The sequence below is a fragment of the Pundamilia nyererei genome, unplaced genomic scaffold (assembly GCF_000239375.1).
Source record: "Pundamilia nyererei isolate P.nyererei 1_Seehausen unplaced genomic scaffold, PunNye1.0 scaffold00035, whole genome shotgun sequence".
NCBI lineage: Eukaryota > Metazoa > Chordata > Actinopteri > Cichliformes > Cichlidae > Pundamilia > Pundamilia nyererei.
In genome coordinates, this window is record NW_005187436.1 from 2,399,303 (window position 1) to 2,414,815 (window position 15,513).

Sequence of the window (15,513 nt, forward strand, 5' to 3'; positions counted from 1 at the left end):
CTGGTGGAGGCAAGCTACAGTTGTAGCCACAGCTGCCCTGGGGCAGACTGACAGAAGCAAGGCTGCCATAACACGCCATCGGCCCCTCTGGCCATCACCAGTAGGTGGTAGGTGAAATGTCTTGCCCAAGGACACAACGACCGAGACTAACCGAGCCGGGGCTCGAACCGGAAAACTTCCGGTTACAAGACGAACTGCCAACTCTTTGAGCCACGATCGCCCTATCGTGGGTTTGTTTAATAGGGTTTGTTTGTTTTTAATAAAAACCAGCTGGCAATGCTATCACCTCACTGATATGTGGCTAAGAATATAGTCTCCAACAACTCGCTTGGTCATCAACCCAGTTCTTGCAACATTAGAGTGAATGCGTAAGATTTAGTTTCCCTGTTTGTTTTTGAGCTAAGGTGGCCACAATGAGTAGGGAGGGAACTGCTAACTGATAATCTTATCTACTCTGGGGAAATGTACTTATTTGCAGTCTTACCCAAAGTGTTGGAGTATCCTGTTGGGAGCCCTGGATGGAGGATCTTTATTGTAGCTGTCTCTTAGGAATGCAAGTTGTGAATCCTCTGATCTTAGAGAAACAGAACACTGTTTTCATTCAGTTAAGTGTGCATGCAAATTCAGCTTACTGTGTATATATGCTGTCATTGTAATTACCTTCATATAAACACGAATACTGTTGCTCTGCCTCGGGTTTGGAGAAAGGATATATCATCGCCAGATGCTTGTTCCATTTGCTTAGAAAGGCAACTGCATTACATGGTGGCAAGATCAGCAATTCTAGATCGCAGGCTGCTATCATACAAAACAAGGCTTTATTTAAACCATCACAGTCTGATTTTGTTTTCTGTAGACCTAAAGGTAGCAGTTCAGGTAGCTTCAGCTTAATCTCTTCACCCGTATTATTCTAGATAAATCTGTCAGCAGGACAGGAAAGGAGCTACTGAGCAACAAAGTCTTTTCTGTGTTATTTTTTAAATTTTTTTGCAGGAGACAACCAGGACTGGGCAGGTCCAAGTTACCCACTCTAATACCATTTGAGAAGCTACTATGAATGAGCTGCCTTTTCTCATTTAGCCCAGAAGCTTTTAGGTTGGTGTGTTGATGAGGGGTTGAGCCAAGTTCGGTAATCGAGACCTAATTGATTAAACACGGAAACCTTTGGCAGTGTAAAGAAAGGAAGTCACAAGTAAGGTCTTGTAAACATGTTCGCGTTGACTCTTGAGAGCGTCATGGAGACTTTTGCCATTATGTTTAATGTAAAGACTTTTTTTTTTTTTTTTTTTGCGTGTTTAAATATTTTATTTCCATCTTAACACTGGAATTAAGAAGCCGTTACCTCAGCAGCCGGCACAGATGACAGATGAAGAGCTTATCTGTAATTTAGTAAAGCGTTTGTCTTTCAGTGTGTTCGGGCTTGTTGGCAACTTCCCATCTGTGGAACAAAAGCACTGTGAAGTGGCTGGATTTTAGTGCTGTCACAGCTTTGAGGAGACCGTAACCTCATTAGGTGGAGGAGTGACCTGTAGGCTCTCTGTAGTTGTGTGAAGAAGGCCCTCCGTCAGCAGCTCACCTCCACTTCCTCTGCTCTTCATCCAGCCAGGCACAAACATGCCTCATAGTCAGTACCCACTCCAGGATTTGTATTTGTTGATGTACGAGAAGCTGTAGCAACAGCATCCCACATACTGCCAATTAATCTATCGTCACAGGAGACGGGGCCTATCTATTTACATGATGTTAGAAATCTAATCCGCTATAATTATAGGTTTCCTTTGCAGAGTCATTTTATTTGTATTTTTATATTGTAAGTGGAGTAAGGAAAAAATAATTCAACAAGAGGAACCAATGGATATCATTTTAAGTAAGAAATATTTCTTAAATATTAATTTGTTCCTGCTGAAATTCTGTAGTTATTAGTTCATTTCCTCACTGATTACATGACAAGTGATGTGTGACAAGCAGATGTATCTAATAATAATGCCGATTAAGGGTTAGGATTCAAAAAGGAAGTTTGGTTTGAACAGAGGAACAAAGTAAAACTTTCTCTATTTTTTTCTATTTAATGTTAGTAAGATTCATGCAAAGGTTATTTCTGCCAATCTTTTTACTAAGTTGGAAATACCCAAAGATATTAAAATTTAAAATATCTAACCTTATTTTTTTTTATTGTTTTAAATAAGTTTTACATACCAATCGAATTCCTATTTGTCTAAAGCCAAAGTGCAGCCCCTGATAATAATTTACGTAGTGCTAGAGTAAAAAAATATACCGCTGTGCATCTCATTTACCCCACGGTTCATGTCATTTTGTGATATAGGAACTCAAAATGATGCTAACTTATCATTATACTTGTGTTCCAGTTTTTCTTCTGTTTCAGCCATCAGTGCTAACTACATTTTCCTAAGGCAGCTCACTGAGAGTTTAAAAAACTACAAACCCATCTAAAGTTACTGAATTCCATGAGGAAACTCCAATATCCCCTAAACAAAGATGGCAAAAACACTGACTAAAAGACTTTAATTTGTGCTTTTTCCAGGTTGACTAACATCATATGCCGCATCCCTATATTGGCACTCAGTGATCAAAACTTTGAAAACTCCTGGTCTCAAGGTTTTGCTGTCTACAACAAACTTGGATGGAAATTTAATCTATAAATCTTAACCAATTAATTTTGTTGACGTTTTTATAGCTTTCTGAAATGCATTGCCATATTATTGGTGTGAGAGCCTTCAACTCTCGGTTTGGAAATAATGTATTCTATAATCATGCCAGCTGGTGGCATCAGCCACTGCCCTCTCATTTGTATTTGTAAACTATAATATAGCAGTCGTAAATAAAAGCATGAAAAGAACTGACCAGAGCCACTTTGATATTCAGCCATTTATTAAAGTTCACCTAAAATGGAATGTTTCAAACCCAAAGAAGATGAATAATAGTGATGATCCAGTAGAGCTATAGTGTCTTGCTATTAGAACAGTTCAAATTCTCTGGGTTGTTCTGTTCTTAGATCGCCTGCGTGGCATTTTCTCACTTTTACTTAGCCTGTTGTGATCCATTGAGACCACCCTGATGCTAACCGGAGCCTGCAGAGCATTTTGCCTTTCACTGAAAGTTCACTGTTGTGGGGCGGAGTCAGGTTGTGCACTTTTGAGATTAAACAGGAATACTTTAGGGATCACTTTGTTTCACATTTCAATCCTTTACCCCTGTAGGAGAAAGAAAGGCTCCGTCTCCAGCAAGAGCTATGTAATCCCCTGTCAGGCCGGCTGCTTGCTGTCCCCTGACTACACCTTTGTTTCTTTCTTACCCTCGCTCTTTCTCTGTCCTCTCCTCAACAGAATAATGCAGACCAAGTGGCCTTCCAAGTAGGCGGTGGCCTGTCTGCTCTGGAACAAATTTTACAGGTCATCACTGCTGCTTCCACACCCACCGCAGTTCCCCGCATTCCTCTCAAGTGAGTATCATCACAAAATTAAGAATTTTTGTATTCATGTGAACCAAAACATATAAATGTGTTTTTTGTTTTAATTGTTTGCTTTATTTATTTATTGCTTCTGGCTTGACCAGAGTTGGAGTTTGAATTTTAAAGATACTGATTAGACTACAAAATACATAAATCAATAACCATGGAGGACAACAAAAACACAAAACATCGAATCGGGTTAGGTTATTTATCTGTGGCAGTACACACCTTAAACACTCATTTTTAAAAAGACAAAGTTCTCTTAGTGCAGCTTTGTGTTGCAATAAATAAAAGCCAAAGCGTTGAATATACAGTGGTATTAACATTATCACATGTTGCTTTTTTGTTTGTTTGTTTGTTTTTGTATTTTTTCTAACTAAAAGATAAGAAAGGAAGGAAGGATGGGGATGCTTCTGAATGATCCATATTGTTTGTCTGTCTGTTCTCTGCTGAATTCACAGAGACTCTTAGCTTTTACAGTCCTTCTCTGCAATGACTCCTCTATGACTTTATCCTTTCAATGACAGTTGCTGCTCTGTTTGCTCCATGTGAACGTTTTTGCAATCGCATAAAGCAAGGGAGCTAATGTCAGCTAACCTACTTTATCAGCGTTTACAGTTGCTTCATCTCAATAAATACTCTCAAAATGTATTAATGAATAACTGCGCTGCCCTTCAACAAATGGGAAGCATTTCCATTTCTGTAATCAATTTGTGTTCTTTCTTTTCTCTCGAAACACAAAAAGCACATGTGTCCCATCTATCATTTAGAGTACGAAATATTTTTGAGTTGTGGGTCTGGCGCTTGCATGGCCTGCCAGTAGATAACTTCAGAGAGCCTGCCATAGTCACAAGTGGGACTCTGTAATGGACTTGAATGGCCTTGCTTCCCCCATTCATTAGCATTTACTGGTCTCTGACTCTCTGCTAATGGACAAATGCTTCTTATATTTATAATGCTTTTAAAGGGCATCACATGTATATTGTTTCTTCTGTTTTTTTTGTGTTCTCTCTTTCTCAATCATTGCAGTCTTTAAGAATTTCAAGCAGACTTCTGAATTCGAAGCAGTATTTTGTTGAAATGAGACTATCTTTTGTTGAAATGAGACTATCTTATTGTGAGCACAAAACGTGCTCACAATAATCTCCTTGGCATTGTACATCTCTTTAACATGCTTGAATGAAAAGGTAGATTATTAGGGCCATGTGTTTCTATTGTTGGGTAACAATACAAGCAAAGTCTTGAGTGAGGAAGAAATTATTTTTGCTATTGAAAAGGTCTAAAATGAATGGTTCTTTTCAATAGCTACAAAGGATTTTGTGATTATCTGAAGAAAAGCATGTGTATGATAGTTTATTTACAACATATACAACAGTTTAATAAATGAATGCACTTATTACAGTAGCTTTGTACCCCAGAGGGTTGTAAGCAGAGATTTCTTTATGGTTTTTGTAAAATGTAAAACGCAGCAGAGGTCACGCTCTGTTCTTGTGTCAGTCAGGTCAGTGCAGTCGGCGGCTCATGACGAGATGCAACATAAGGACACAGCCCGGCCGTCTGCTTATCACTATCTGTCATCTGGATTGCTGTGTGGCCTAATGGGCTGCTATACAGACGCTAACCCCGGAGTGAGCTACATTATCTGTTTACAGTGATGCTGCCATATTGATCACCTCCTCCCACCAGATAAGCAGAGTGATTTACAAAAAAAGGCAGCTGCCGAGATGCTCCTGCCATATCTCTCCCAAGGGAAGCTGATTCCATCTTGTTACCATTACATTAATGAGCTAATTCCTCGACGAGGCTCCACTAATGTTCTGGTGTAACCCTGTGGTCGCTGGAGTGACTAGATCAGGGTTTATGCAGTCGCTGTCGTTAACGTCAGATGAAGAGATTTCTTACAAGAGGCACAATAACATCCCAAACTTTGGCATGAGCTTTGTTGAATTTACATCAGTTTAGATTTTTAACTTACTTTTGATTTTCATTGTTTTCATTATTTTTCCAGTAATTCATATTTGTCCCCATTTTAAGTCATTGTTATTAGAGACATTGTTTAATGTTAAGTGACACAGCTGAGGGTTGTATCCTCACAGTTTATTGTTGTATCAATACAGTCTTAGATTATAGTGAAAAATCCATTACAAGTCTACATGTATTATCAAATTAACAGTACAAAACCAAATATTATTAACTTTGATGTCTACAGGAATCACTAGACCTTATTTATGGTTGGGTTTCCTTTTTGATATTTGTGGTTAAGACTGCATACATAACTACATCATCTTATAGATGAACATTGAATCTTACCCCTCATCATGTGTGCCAGCTGCACAGAAGCTAGCTGTTTTGTCCTACTCAGTTGAAAGTGTTTCTTTAGTGTGGGAGAAATAAATGAAGGGGTTGATCCTCGTTTCTGTAGCCGGTGTCCTTTTACTGTCCTTCCATAATGACAGCTGCAGATTATGAGTTTAGATTAAATCCAGTGTATTTTTTTGTACACTGATGGAAACGTATACTGAGTTGGTATTTAGATTGCAGATGCCTTGTCCTTGTGACTGGAATAGGGGTCACAGTGGGGAAGGGAACAAAATGCACAAATGTTCACAGTCTCAGTGCAAAGTGTTATCTTCCTGTACACAAACTGAACAATGAGAGGAACAGAGGCGCTGATCTGTGCCATTAGGTAGCAAAGATGAAATTCAAACATTTATTTTCTGAGGGTCTGGTCATATTCTGTGTCGATAGTTTCCAGTAATTTAAAGAAAGACGGCGCTGTGATTGTAACAGGTGAGCTCCAGAGAGAAGTTTACAGTCCCTGGACATGCGTGTTAACCCAATTTGTCTTTCCACTTCTGTCTCACATGACCTGTTGTATCCTGTGAAATCAGACCTGCTACCTGTGGTTTTATTTCAGGATGTTTTCCGCCATTTGGGAGTGTGTGCGTGTGTAGGTGTGTGTGCCTTCACTTGTGTGCATGGTGCGGCGTGACGGCTCATCAGATTTCTCCTCCTTCATAGCAGGCCAGTGTGGCACGACAGCCAGGGTAGATGTCTTGGAAGCACTCAGGGTATCGGAGAGATCAACAGCAGAATCAAATTAAATGTCATTTAGATAGCTCTGAATGAAGGGATTGTTTGACAGCACAAGGAAATGGGTCTGCTCCTCACCTTTTATTTTGGCTTAGGATTCTTTTTCTTCCCCTGTTTAAGAGGCAAGGGCTCAACCTGATCTGGAAGTTAGTCAGATTTCTACAGCGCTGCCCCCGTCAGGCTTGACTGCACACATAGGAAACTCACAGAAAGGGCGAGGAATGTGAGACTGAGGTTGAGGAGCACAGATCTCATTGCTGATAACTCAAGGCAGTGACAAAAAGCATAAAGACCCTTTTTATATGCTTGTTGTCCTGTTGTCAGCTGAACAGACAGTTGGCCATTTACCTTGATAAATGGACTTGGGTGAAAGATAGCTGCAATCCATAGCCGTATATCTAAGCGCTAGGGAACCTGTGTTTATGGTTGTTACTTCTGATTTATTCCAGAGAGTTTATTAGCCACACTTTGGGGTTTTTTGCAGACAAATCCTCTGCTTCTGGAATAGTTTTGTGCTGTTATATTATTGAATTATTTGTTTGCCTATCCTTGTTGATTATGATCTCTAAAAACCAGCTGGCTCCTGTGGTTTTAAGTGGTTTATGGGGGTGCGAGACAAGATCAAGTGCACTACTTTCATGTCTGTATGAATATGCCTACCTTTCATGTAAAATAATATTCCTTGCTTGTGTGGGATTAAATTTAGTGTAGGGAACGTACGTTGTTCTTTTATTTACACATTATGGTCTGTCTTAAACTCCGCTCCCAAGTCCACCAGTGATGATCCATGTTGATACTTAAAAGCTTAAATCCTGGGATAGCCAGCAGTTTTGGAAACCTGGTAAACACAATATTTCCAATGTAATGAGAATCCCATAGTGGTGTAGGGTGAGGAATGCGGAGAGTTTAAATAGACTGGTGCACATCAGTCCCCACAAAGTTTTGGTGTAACACGAGAAAGGGTGGTGTGGCACTTTACCAAATTGTTCCTCAAAATCTTTGACTGGAGCTGTCAATGAGGGCTGTTTAGAGGGGTGAGATTCCCAGAGGGGCTGGACTATCAGGTGTCGTGCTCATCAAGCTCAATTAGGTGGGAGGAAACCAAAGACAGATCACCGCGGTGGTTCATTGTACACTCTGGTGTAAGGGCATATAGCTCAAACACGCCTGTGACAGCTTACTCATTTGTTAAGAGATGGCCATAGACAGCCCTGATTAGCTGTGTTACAAAGCAACTGAATGCTCATTACATGAGAAGTTAATTGAGTTGAAGGCCTCTCTTACTACTTTCCAAGCAATTTAATAAGAATACCCTGATCAGTCTTGCCTTGAATTCATTTTTAAAAGTAGTTTTAACTGTTCTACTACTGTTGGACTATTTTTTTTTGTTCTAATAATACACTTTGTAGTATCATTTAGTAAAGTAAATATCCAGTGTGTCCTTATAGTCTCCTTTAAGAGGGTGGAGTGTAGGGTGGTGGTGGCTGAGGAGCTGTTGGAGCAGCCGGAGTGTATCCCAGCTGACACTTCCTGGACTGGTCACCAGTTAGTCACAGGGATGGGACGCTAAACCGTGGAAACAGCAGTTTTCACAAGGAAAAGTGTTTTGCAGCAGCCAATGTGAATACAGGGGTATACCTAAACTTTGTCACCATGGGAACACTTTAAAAAATGAAGTCACGGATAGACTGCATTTAAAAAGTCTCAGCTGTGGACAGACCAACCAAAATGTGAAACAAAATGAAGTCGGTGCCGTAGCACTAGATTGGACAATAAAAAGGGGATTTGACAGTGCAATAAATAAATTTCTAATGACTTATTTGGAGTTTTCTTTCTTTTTTTTTTCTGCTTTTAGTTATATCCATCAAAATTCGACACAAGCATTTGGCAGATTGCAAACCCTCAAAATCTCAGTGTAACCTGAATGCTAACATGACAGTAATCAAGTCAAACCCTTCCTTGCCATTTAATCTGATCGATAATTTGATAACCCTACTATTGTGCACTACTTCACTCAGATGTCACATAATCTCGAATGACACGCCGGTGACCGAAAGTAATTCGTGACCGAAAGTAATTCGTGTCCCTTTGAAGATTGTACACGGCAGCTACCAGTGTTTTCATGGGTGAAAAGTTTTTGAGTTGTCGGTTTGGTGTTTGTGTCGAAGCGAATTTTTGTGCAACGTTGACTCGAGAATCGAGCAGTGAGAATCTGATGCTGCATGACTGCACACAAAGCAAAGTTTGGTTGAGTTCTCATGTTACCTCACCTTGTTGTTCTACAAACGCTCCCCGTATCAGTGCACTTAACCATTAGTTAACTTTTTCCAGTTCATAAAGACATGAACTCCTCAAATATCTGTCAATGTATTTGCCGCACATTTAAAGACTCAGTTTGTAGTTTTTTGACGTGATTGTTTAGCGCTCTCTCATTGTTTTCAGGTGTATGGACGTAATCCTTGATGTCAAACTTGGTTGCTATCCTCGAAACATAATGTTTCTCATATTGTTACACCGTTCGATGTCTTAGAGCTTTAAACTGTTCTGTCAGTAATGTTAAAAAAAAAAAGTGGGCAGCGTTATTGACAGACGTTAGTGAACCTCCACCTAATCCATTTTTCTTCACAGTGCCAGTGTGGTTTGACCGAAAACGCGCAGCAGATGTGAAGGTTCGGTAGATATCAAAATGTTTACCACTTGAAATAAACATGGCCTACTTTAGGCACTGGAGAGGCGGATTCCTTTCTTCCAGCGAGCAGATAGGACACGCTATTTCTCCAATGGCTAAAATATACAGTTGTCAGAAAATATTAACTGATGAAACGGGGCAAGGGGGGGAGTAGCAGTCACAGCAGAATGATTGGTCAGTTATCTGAAGCATTAATCTTCTCTGGGGCTTGTTGTAGAGTAGACATAATACAGAGGCACGCTGACGGGCTCAGCGCTGACTGCTGTCTGGGGCTGCCTGGCGGCTGTGCTGTGAGGAGCTGCTAAGAGAAATAGTTTTATCTCTCCAGCGGAAATGCTGCACCATCTCTGCCAAGATGAGACCGAGATTGAACTCAGCACCTCTGAAGGTGGCTCTCGTGAAGGGAGTGTCCGCATAAGTAGCTGATATGAGTGTTTTATATCTCAAATCGGTTTCCTTACTCTTGCTGTCAGTGAGATATGCTTTTGACTCGTGAAGACAAACTGCACCCTTAAGGAACCACAAATATAGAAGAGTGTGTTTGGTTTTCTAATGCCTGCAGATAGTCTTGTCAGTGCCCCGGTCACGTTTACATCCCAGTAGTTCATGTTCTTTAACAAATTGGAAGGGGTAAAGCGTTGTGCCCTGAGGTTTGTCTTATGTCAAGCTTTTGATCAATAACCGTTTTGTCATCTTTTTCTGTTAGATCCCTCTGTTCTGCTGTAAATATCTACAACCTGGCATGCTCCTGCTGCGCGCTCAACTGCTCCTATGTGCTGTTTAGCAACAAGATAGTCCTCCTTATGGACCTGCTGCTGCATCAGCTAACAGTAAGTGTGTGCATCCCAATGCAGAAGATGGGAGATGCAATGTAATACAGTGTTTTGTGTGATTAGTTTCTGCCAACAACATTATTTACATTAATATTAAGTACAGGAAATATAGAGGCAAACATGCTCAAAGGGTGCTTCCAGGTGTGATCAAACAAACACAGCCTCTCTCCTAGCCACACGTAAATGTTGCACATGTTAAGAATTCCATGTTTTCTTTACATTTATCTGCTCATATACACTGGCTTGACCATAAAGGAAGCAGCGTTTTTACTGCTGTCTGCTACAACCGCAGTGTTAATGAAAGACAGAGTATGACAAAGAGCTAGCGAGTAACAAACCGTTGCCCGACTTCTCCACAGATGCCTCTCAACTGAGGGAATGTGAGAGCATAGTCACTCAGGGAGGCATGCGGGCATGGTAGGCTGCATTGCGGCGGCATGTCAGCCCCATATCCCTCAGCACTCTGAGAGAAGGACTGTAAACATCAGTCCGCTCCACACATCCAACGGTGGCGGCTCACTGGAGCCGCCTACACTCGCAACCCAGACAGGACAAGGCACAGACACAGGGCTGTGGTGCACGCATGAACTCTACTGGGGCTTCCTTCCCCAGTCGAGTTCCAATCCAAGCAGTCATATTTCCTTAGGGCACAGAGGGAGAGGTTCGCCTGTATGCTTCAGTTTATATAAAACATATCCCCACAGCTGCTCTGCTGACTGACATATCCAACAGCACCGCAGAGGATGAACTAACTTTTCTCCTCACGTTGACTGCAGATTAAGAGTTGAGCTCAACATTCACTCGAACTCCGATTCGATTCATAAGTTGTGATTTTATTTGTTAGATTTTTTTTTAAGTTTACAACTTATATATATAACTTTGAGTTTTGCCTACGCCTGCACATATTCATGTGCGCGTCCATGTTTTGGAATTTGTGTGAGAGTAAAGCAGTGGGGGTTGCACTGCCATATGAACATGCCCCCTTTTAATTAGATTTGTGGAGAATGTCGGTGGATTTACCTACGCTGTCAGCATTCACCCTAACCATTAGACCAAATGGGAAGGTTCGACCTTTGCGGGGTTTCACATTAAACAGTAGCACTATATTTTAGCGGTGGGCTGCTGTTTTTGTGAAGTTTGCCTAGAAATAAAAATGAGACGAATACTTGTGTTGCTGTGCTGTTTGATTTCTTTCTGCAGCCTTTTTATTTGGAACTATATCTTGTCGTGTGGCTGGTTTATTGTATATCTTTTTCATGTTTCAGGTTTGCATACCTCAAGAAATGCTTTGAAAAGCTTTTTGCATTTCTTTGGAGAAGGGGATATGACTTTAACTACATTCTGATATTTTAAAATGTAATATTGTCAATATAAGACAATTGTAAATGGCTGTTAATTTTTTTTAAGACGGTTCTGGTTGTAACATGGCTTAGGTATAAGAGGCTGTAGCCATATGGTTATGGTTACAGCCTCGGCACCTCCATGCATTTTTATTTGAAGTGTTAAATCGTTATTGTGATATCGTAATGGTGTTAATTGTAGCTGTTAGTAAAAACTAATTTTTCATCCACTGATAAAAGGTCTATTATACTTGCATGAATTAAATGTAATTAACAGTATAACAATACAATTTGTTAGAAATGATTTTAGTTAATGCTGCTGCTTTTCTGTTTCCAACAGGGAAAATCTGCAAGAATTTAACATTAACATCTTTGCTAATTAAACTGTGTTTAAAGTTTATGCTGAAAACTAAGTTTTCAAGCTTCTAATATTATATTTCTACTGTAGTCTCTCAACATTAGGGTTCATAAAAAAAATCTAGTGTAGATAAAATAAGTTTATAATTGCTTGTTGTGCTTTCTTATTTCAACATTTCCCCCCACGCCCCCTCTTTTATTCTAACAGCTCTACGTCCCTGATGAGGACAAGTCCATTTTTGGGCGCAGTGTAAACAAACAAGTCTTTGAGGGTTTGACGACAGGCCTTCTTCAGACTATTTCTACCATCCTGGGGTCCCTGTGGCCTCATATCTCTGACTCTGGGCAAGGTGAAAACACGTGCATTTCCTCCCAAGATGCCAAGGTCAAGAGCTCTGCCGCAGAGTCCTTCAACACTCGCACACAAGATCTAATCAGGTATTTTCCCTCCGTTGCTCTATACTACTCTCATGCTGCTTCTCCTCCTCCTGCACGGCTCCCTTTTTCTCTCCTGCACATCACTCCTGGACTCCTCTTCACTGGGTTTAGAGTTGGTCAACAACATGCCTTATGTAAAGAATATCCTGACAGAATGACAGTTTGCTTGGAAGCGGTCCAAGCAGCGTCTTGTTAGAATGGGAGTAGTGTGAGAATGAGGTATAATCTGGCTTCCTTCCAGCTTGTGCTACATTTTAAGTAAAATCTGCTTCTCAGGGGGGGAGAGTCACAAAGTGGCATGATACGCTCACTTCCAAAGCTTTGAAAGTTACCCTTGAACCTGGTTTTCAAGCTATGTGGGTCTGTGCTATAGCAGTCGAGGCTGTGATGGAGAAATGTGGACTGTGAGGAAAGGCAGGCCCGGCCTCATGACACCTTGTGGACTAGTGCAGTCTTTCCAGTATCCCTCCCACAAACCATGATTCATCTGGACAGAGCAGCTGCACAGACCCACCAATCTCATCCACTGACCCAGTTATAACCCTAGAGGCAAGAGAGGGCCTGAGAAAAATGGTGTCTTCAGGCTGATAGTCTTGAGTACAAATGCAAGATTTACCTCAACTGTCTTAAAATGTGTATGCGAGAAAGAATATAAGATGAAAACATTGTAAGTGTTTGCAAAAGTCTCCCTTTTTAAAACAATCTATTGTATATAGCACTTTAAAGACTCTCCTCATATCGTTTCTGCCCATTGTTGGTTTCTCAGTTTGTTTTGGGCTGCTTTTAGTCCACTGTATGTGTTGTGTTTCCAGTGCATGATCAAATGGTGCAACACGAAGTGGCAAGGGCGACCACCAAACAGGTTTTTAAACAGAGAGCAGGCACAGGACAAAAGTGTGATGAAAGATCCTTTCAGCCCAAGTAAAGACGTGGAAGAGGATCAAGTCAAAACAATGGCACTTGGTTCAAGTGTCCATTTCAGTTCATAATCACCTGTTTGGAGAGGAGATCAGTGAGTGACAGTTCTAACAGAAACGCTATACAAAAGAAGTGAACGTTGAAAATGGTGATAAGACGAGGGAAAACTGACTTCACAGCAAGCACAGCAGCAACTTGAAAGTCTGGACTGGCAGCTGCAGTTCCCTCTAGATTTCCGTAAGCTCTTTGTACCCAAAGGTTAACGCATGCGGGAGCTTTGAGAAGACTAGCCTCGGGTCAGGAGACTGTTAAGGGCCCAGAGCTGGGCTGGCACAGGGGCCACAACAGCCCTTTAATGATACTATTAGCAGTGATTTGTGGCTGAAAGAGTACAGGGAACATGATCATGAGACCTGTCATTGGCAAAGACAAATTGAAGATATCACAGTAATAGCAGGGGGTGGATGGCTTAGGTGAGGTATTGGCTTTCAGCTGTACCACTGTGAAGGTATGCACAGTAAAGGTCTTTGTTTGCCTGTGCGATTAGCTTTTTACCAAGAATGTTCCCCACTTTTAACTTGTTTTAACATTTAGGGACAAATTGAATAAACCCCGGTATGCATTTTCCTCTCTGTTTGCTTTCCAGCTATGTGGTAAACATGGGGTTGATTGACAAGCTGTACGGCTGCTTCTTGTCAGTCCAAGGTCCTGTAGATGAGCAGCCCAAGATGTCAGCCTTCCTCCAGCAAGCCTCGGCTCTGCTGCACAGCATGTGCAAGCTGTGCTTTGTCGTAACTGGACGGTGAGCCTGTTTCTTACTCGTTACACACCTCGACATCTTTGTGATCTCTTGATCGTCCTCTGACAATCAGTACACACACCTCTCTGAACAAGTAATGACAGAGGCTGAGTCACTGTCTGTTTTCTTTTTTTGCTTTTTTCTTTTTCTTTTTTTGGACTGTCAAAAGGATCCATAAAAACGGCTCTCTTTGTTACTCAAACAAATCTGTCGTTCCTCTGCAATCAGCCAGCAGGTCATTCACTCCAGTCAGCAAGCTGACTAAGCTGTCGTTATTGAAGATGGAGATAGGCATCTACTTGACCCAGTGCTCTGTCACTCACCATAAACCTTAGCCTGCAGTGGAGGGGGAGCCCACCCACATGTGCTACGGTGACCTCTACTCAAAGAGATTCAGTGGCGCCGCTGACGGAGGCTAAGCATACTATCACACCAAGGGACATCAGTGCCACAGTTTTTGACTTTAAAGGAAAAAAGGGGACCGTAATAACAGAAATATCAGAATAATATTCAAAATGACATTTTAAATGCAATTTGACATCCCAAATCTAAGTAGCAGTGTTGTCTAAACAAACTTAACATTTTCAGTGTCAGACACTGTGTTGCTATAGCTTGCCAGCTATAATGTGCTGCAGTATTAATAACCAGTTGCTTCACACTGCAGTGCCAAAGAACAGCTAGAACTCTGGATGACACTGAATATTTGTGAGAAAACGGTGTTTAATGACACTAAAAGCAGCAACCGGTGAGCTCTGTCCCGCGACGGCTATCTGTGTGTCATGCAGAAGAGTGCTCATGGGGTAGTGGGATATTTGTGCCATGCCAGTTGCTGTGTCAGGGGATTATAATGGCATTACGAGGCTGTGTTCTTGCCTAGCAGCATATTTCACACAAAGCCTGTTGGCTAACATCAAGTATCAGCATGCACTGTAGGTTCCATCCAAAGGTCACACACCCTCCATTCTGCATGGCTGCAAATCATAGCGGGTGCTGCTGCAGGAGTCTTAAATTGTCTCTGTGCGAGCCTAGGGTTTTCACTGGAGTCATCCGCATTGCAACGGAGAGTCTTGAAAAACATTACTGCAGTAATTACTTTCTTTTCTTTTTTCATTTTAAAGATTGCAGTAATTTTGATGATTATCTCCTGTAGTGGTTTCTCAAGTCAAGTCTCAGATTGGGTTTTATGACGTTTTTACTTTTAAAAACCTAAACCAACAAACTGTTTAATTCTTATGATGCTTTTGTCCTGCTTTGATCTACTTGCCTGTCTGCCAAGATTATCTTGTAATTTTATTAATTTTTTTAATTTATTTTTATATTAAATGCAAGTATAACAAAAACAGTGCGTTGCCAGTCCCCTTAACGAACACGGTAGCGTCTTTGTTGAGCCAAACAAACCCGAGACAGACTTTGAGTAAATGTACCAGAGCGCTCAGCACCTTGTCAGCCAACTCACTGCAGTCTACCAGCTTGAAATCACTGCCATGAGCTTCACATCGCGGTATTGCTGTGTTTACTGTAGGAGGAGTGCGAGGGAAAGGGCTAATCTTGAATCTTGAAGGTCCCCCTCCTTAGCT

The 15,513-nt window shown here is 41.2% G+C and overlaps 1 protein-coding gene across 3 annotated transcripts in view; it reads left to right on the forward strand.

Annotated features, from left to right (window-relative positions):
- The window catches only part of scaper (S-phase cyclin A-associated protein in the ER), a 58,281-nt gene that overhangs the window by 32,995 nt on the left and 9,773 nt on the right, over nt 1-15,513 (forward strand). For all 3 annotated transcript variants that reach the window (XM_005729973.1, XM_005729975.1, XM_005729974.1), the window contains 4 exons: nt 3,345-3,460; nt 9,958-10,081; nt 11,990-12,219; nt 13,784-13,939. In XM_005729973.1, coding sequence (XP_005730030.1) covers nt 3,345-3,460; nt 9,958-10,081; nt 11,990-12,219; nt 13,784-13,939 — 626 coding nt within the window. The remainder of the gene's footprint in view (nt 1-3,344; nt 3,461-9,957; nt 10,082-11,989; nt 12,220-13,783; nt 13,940-15,513) is intronic.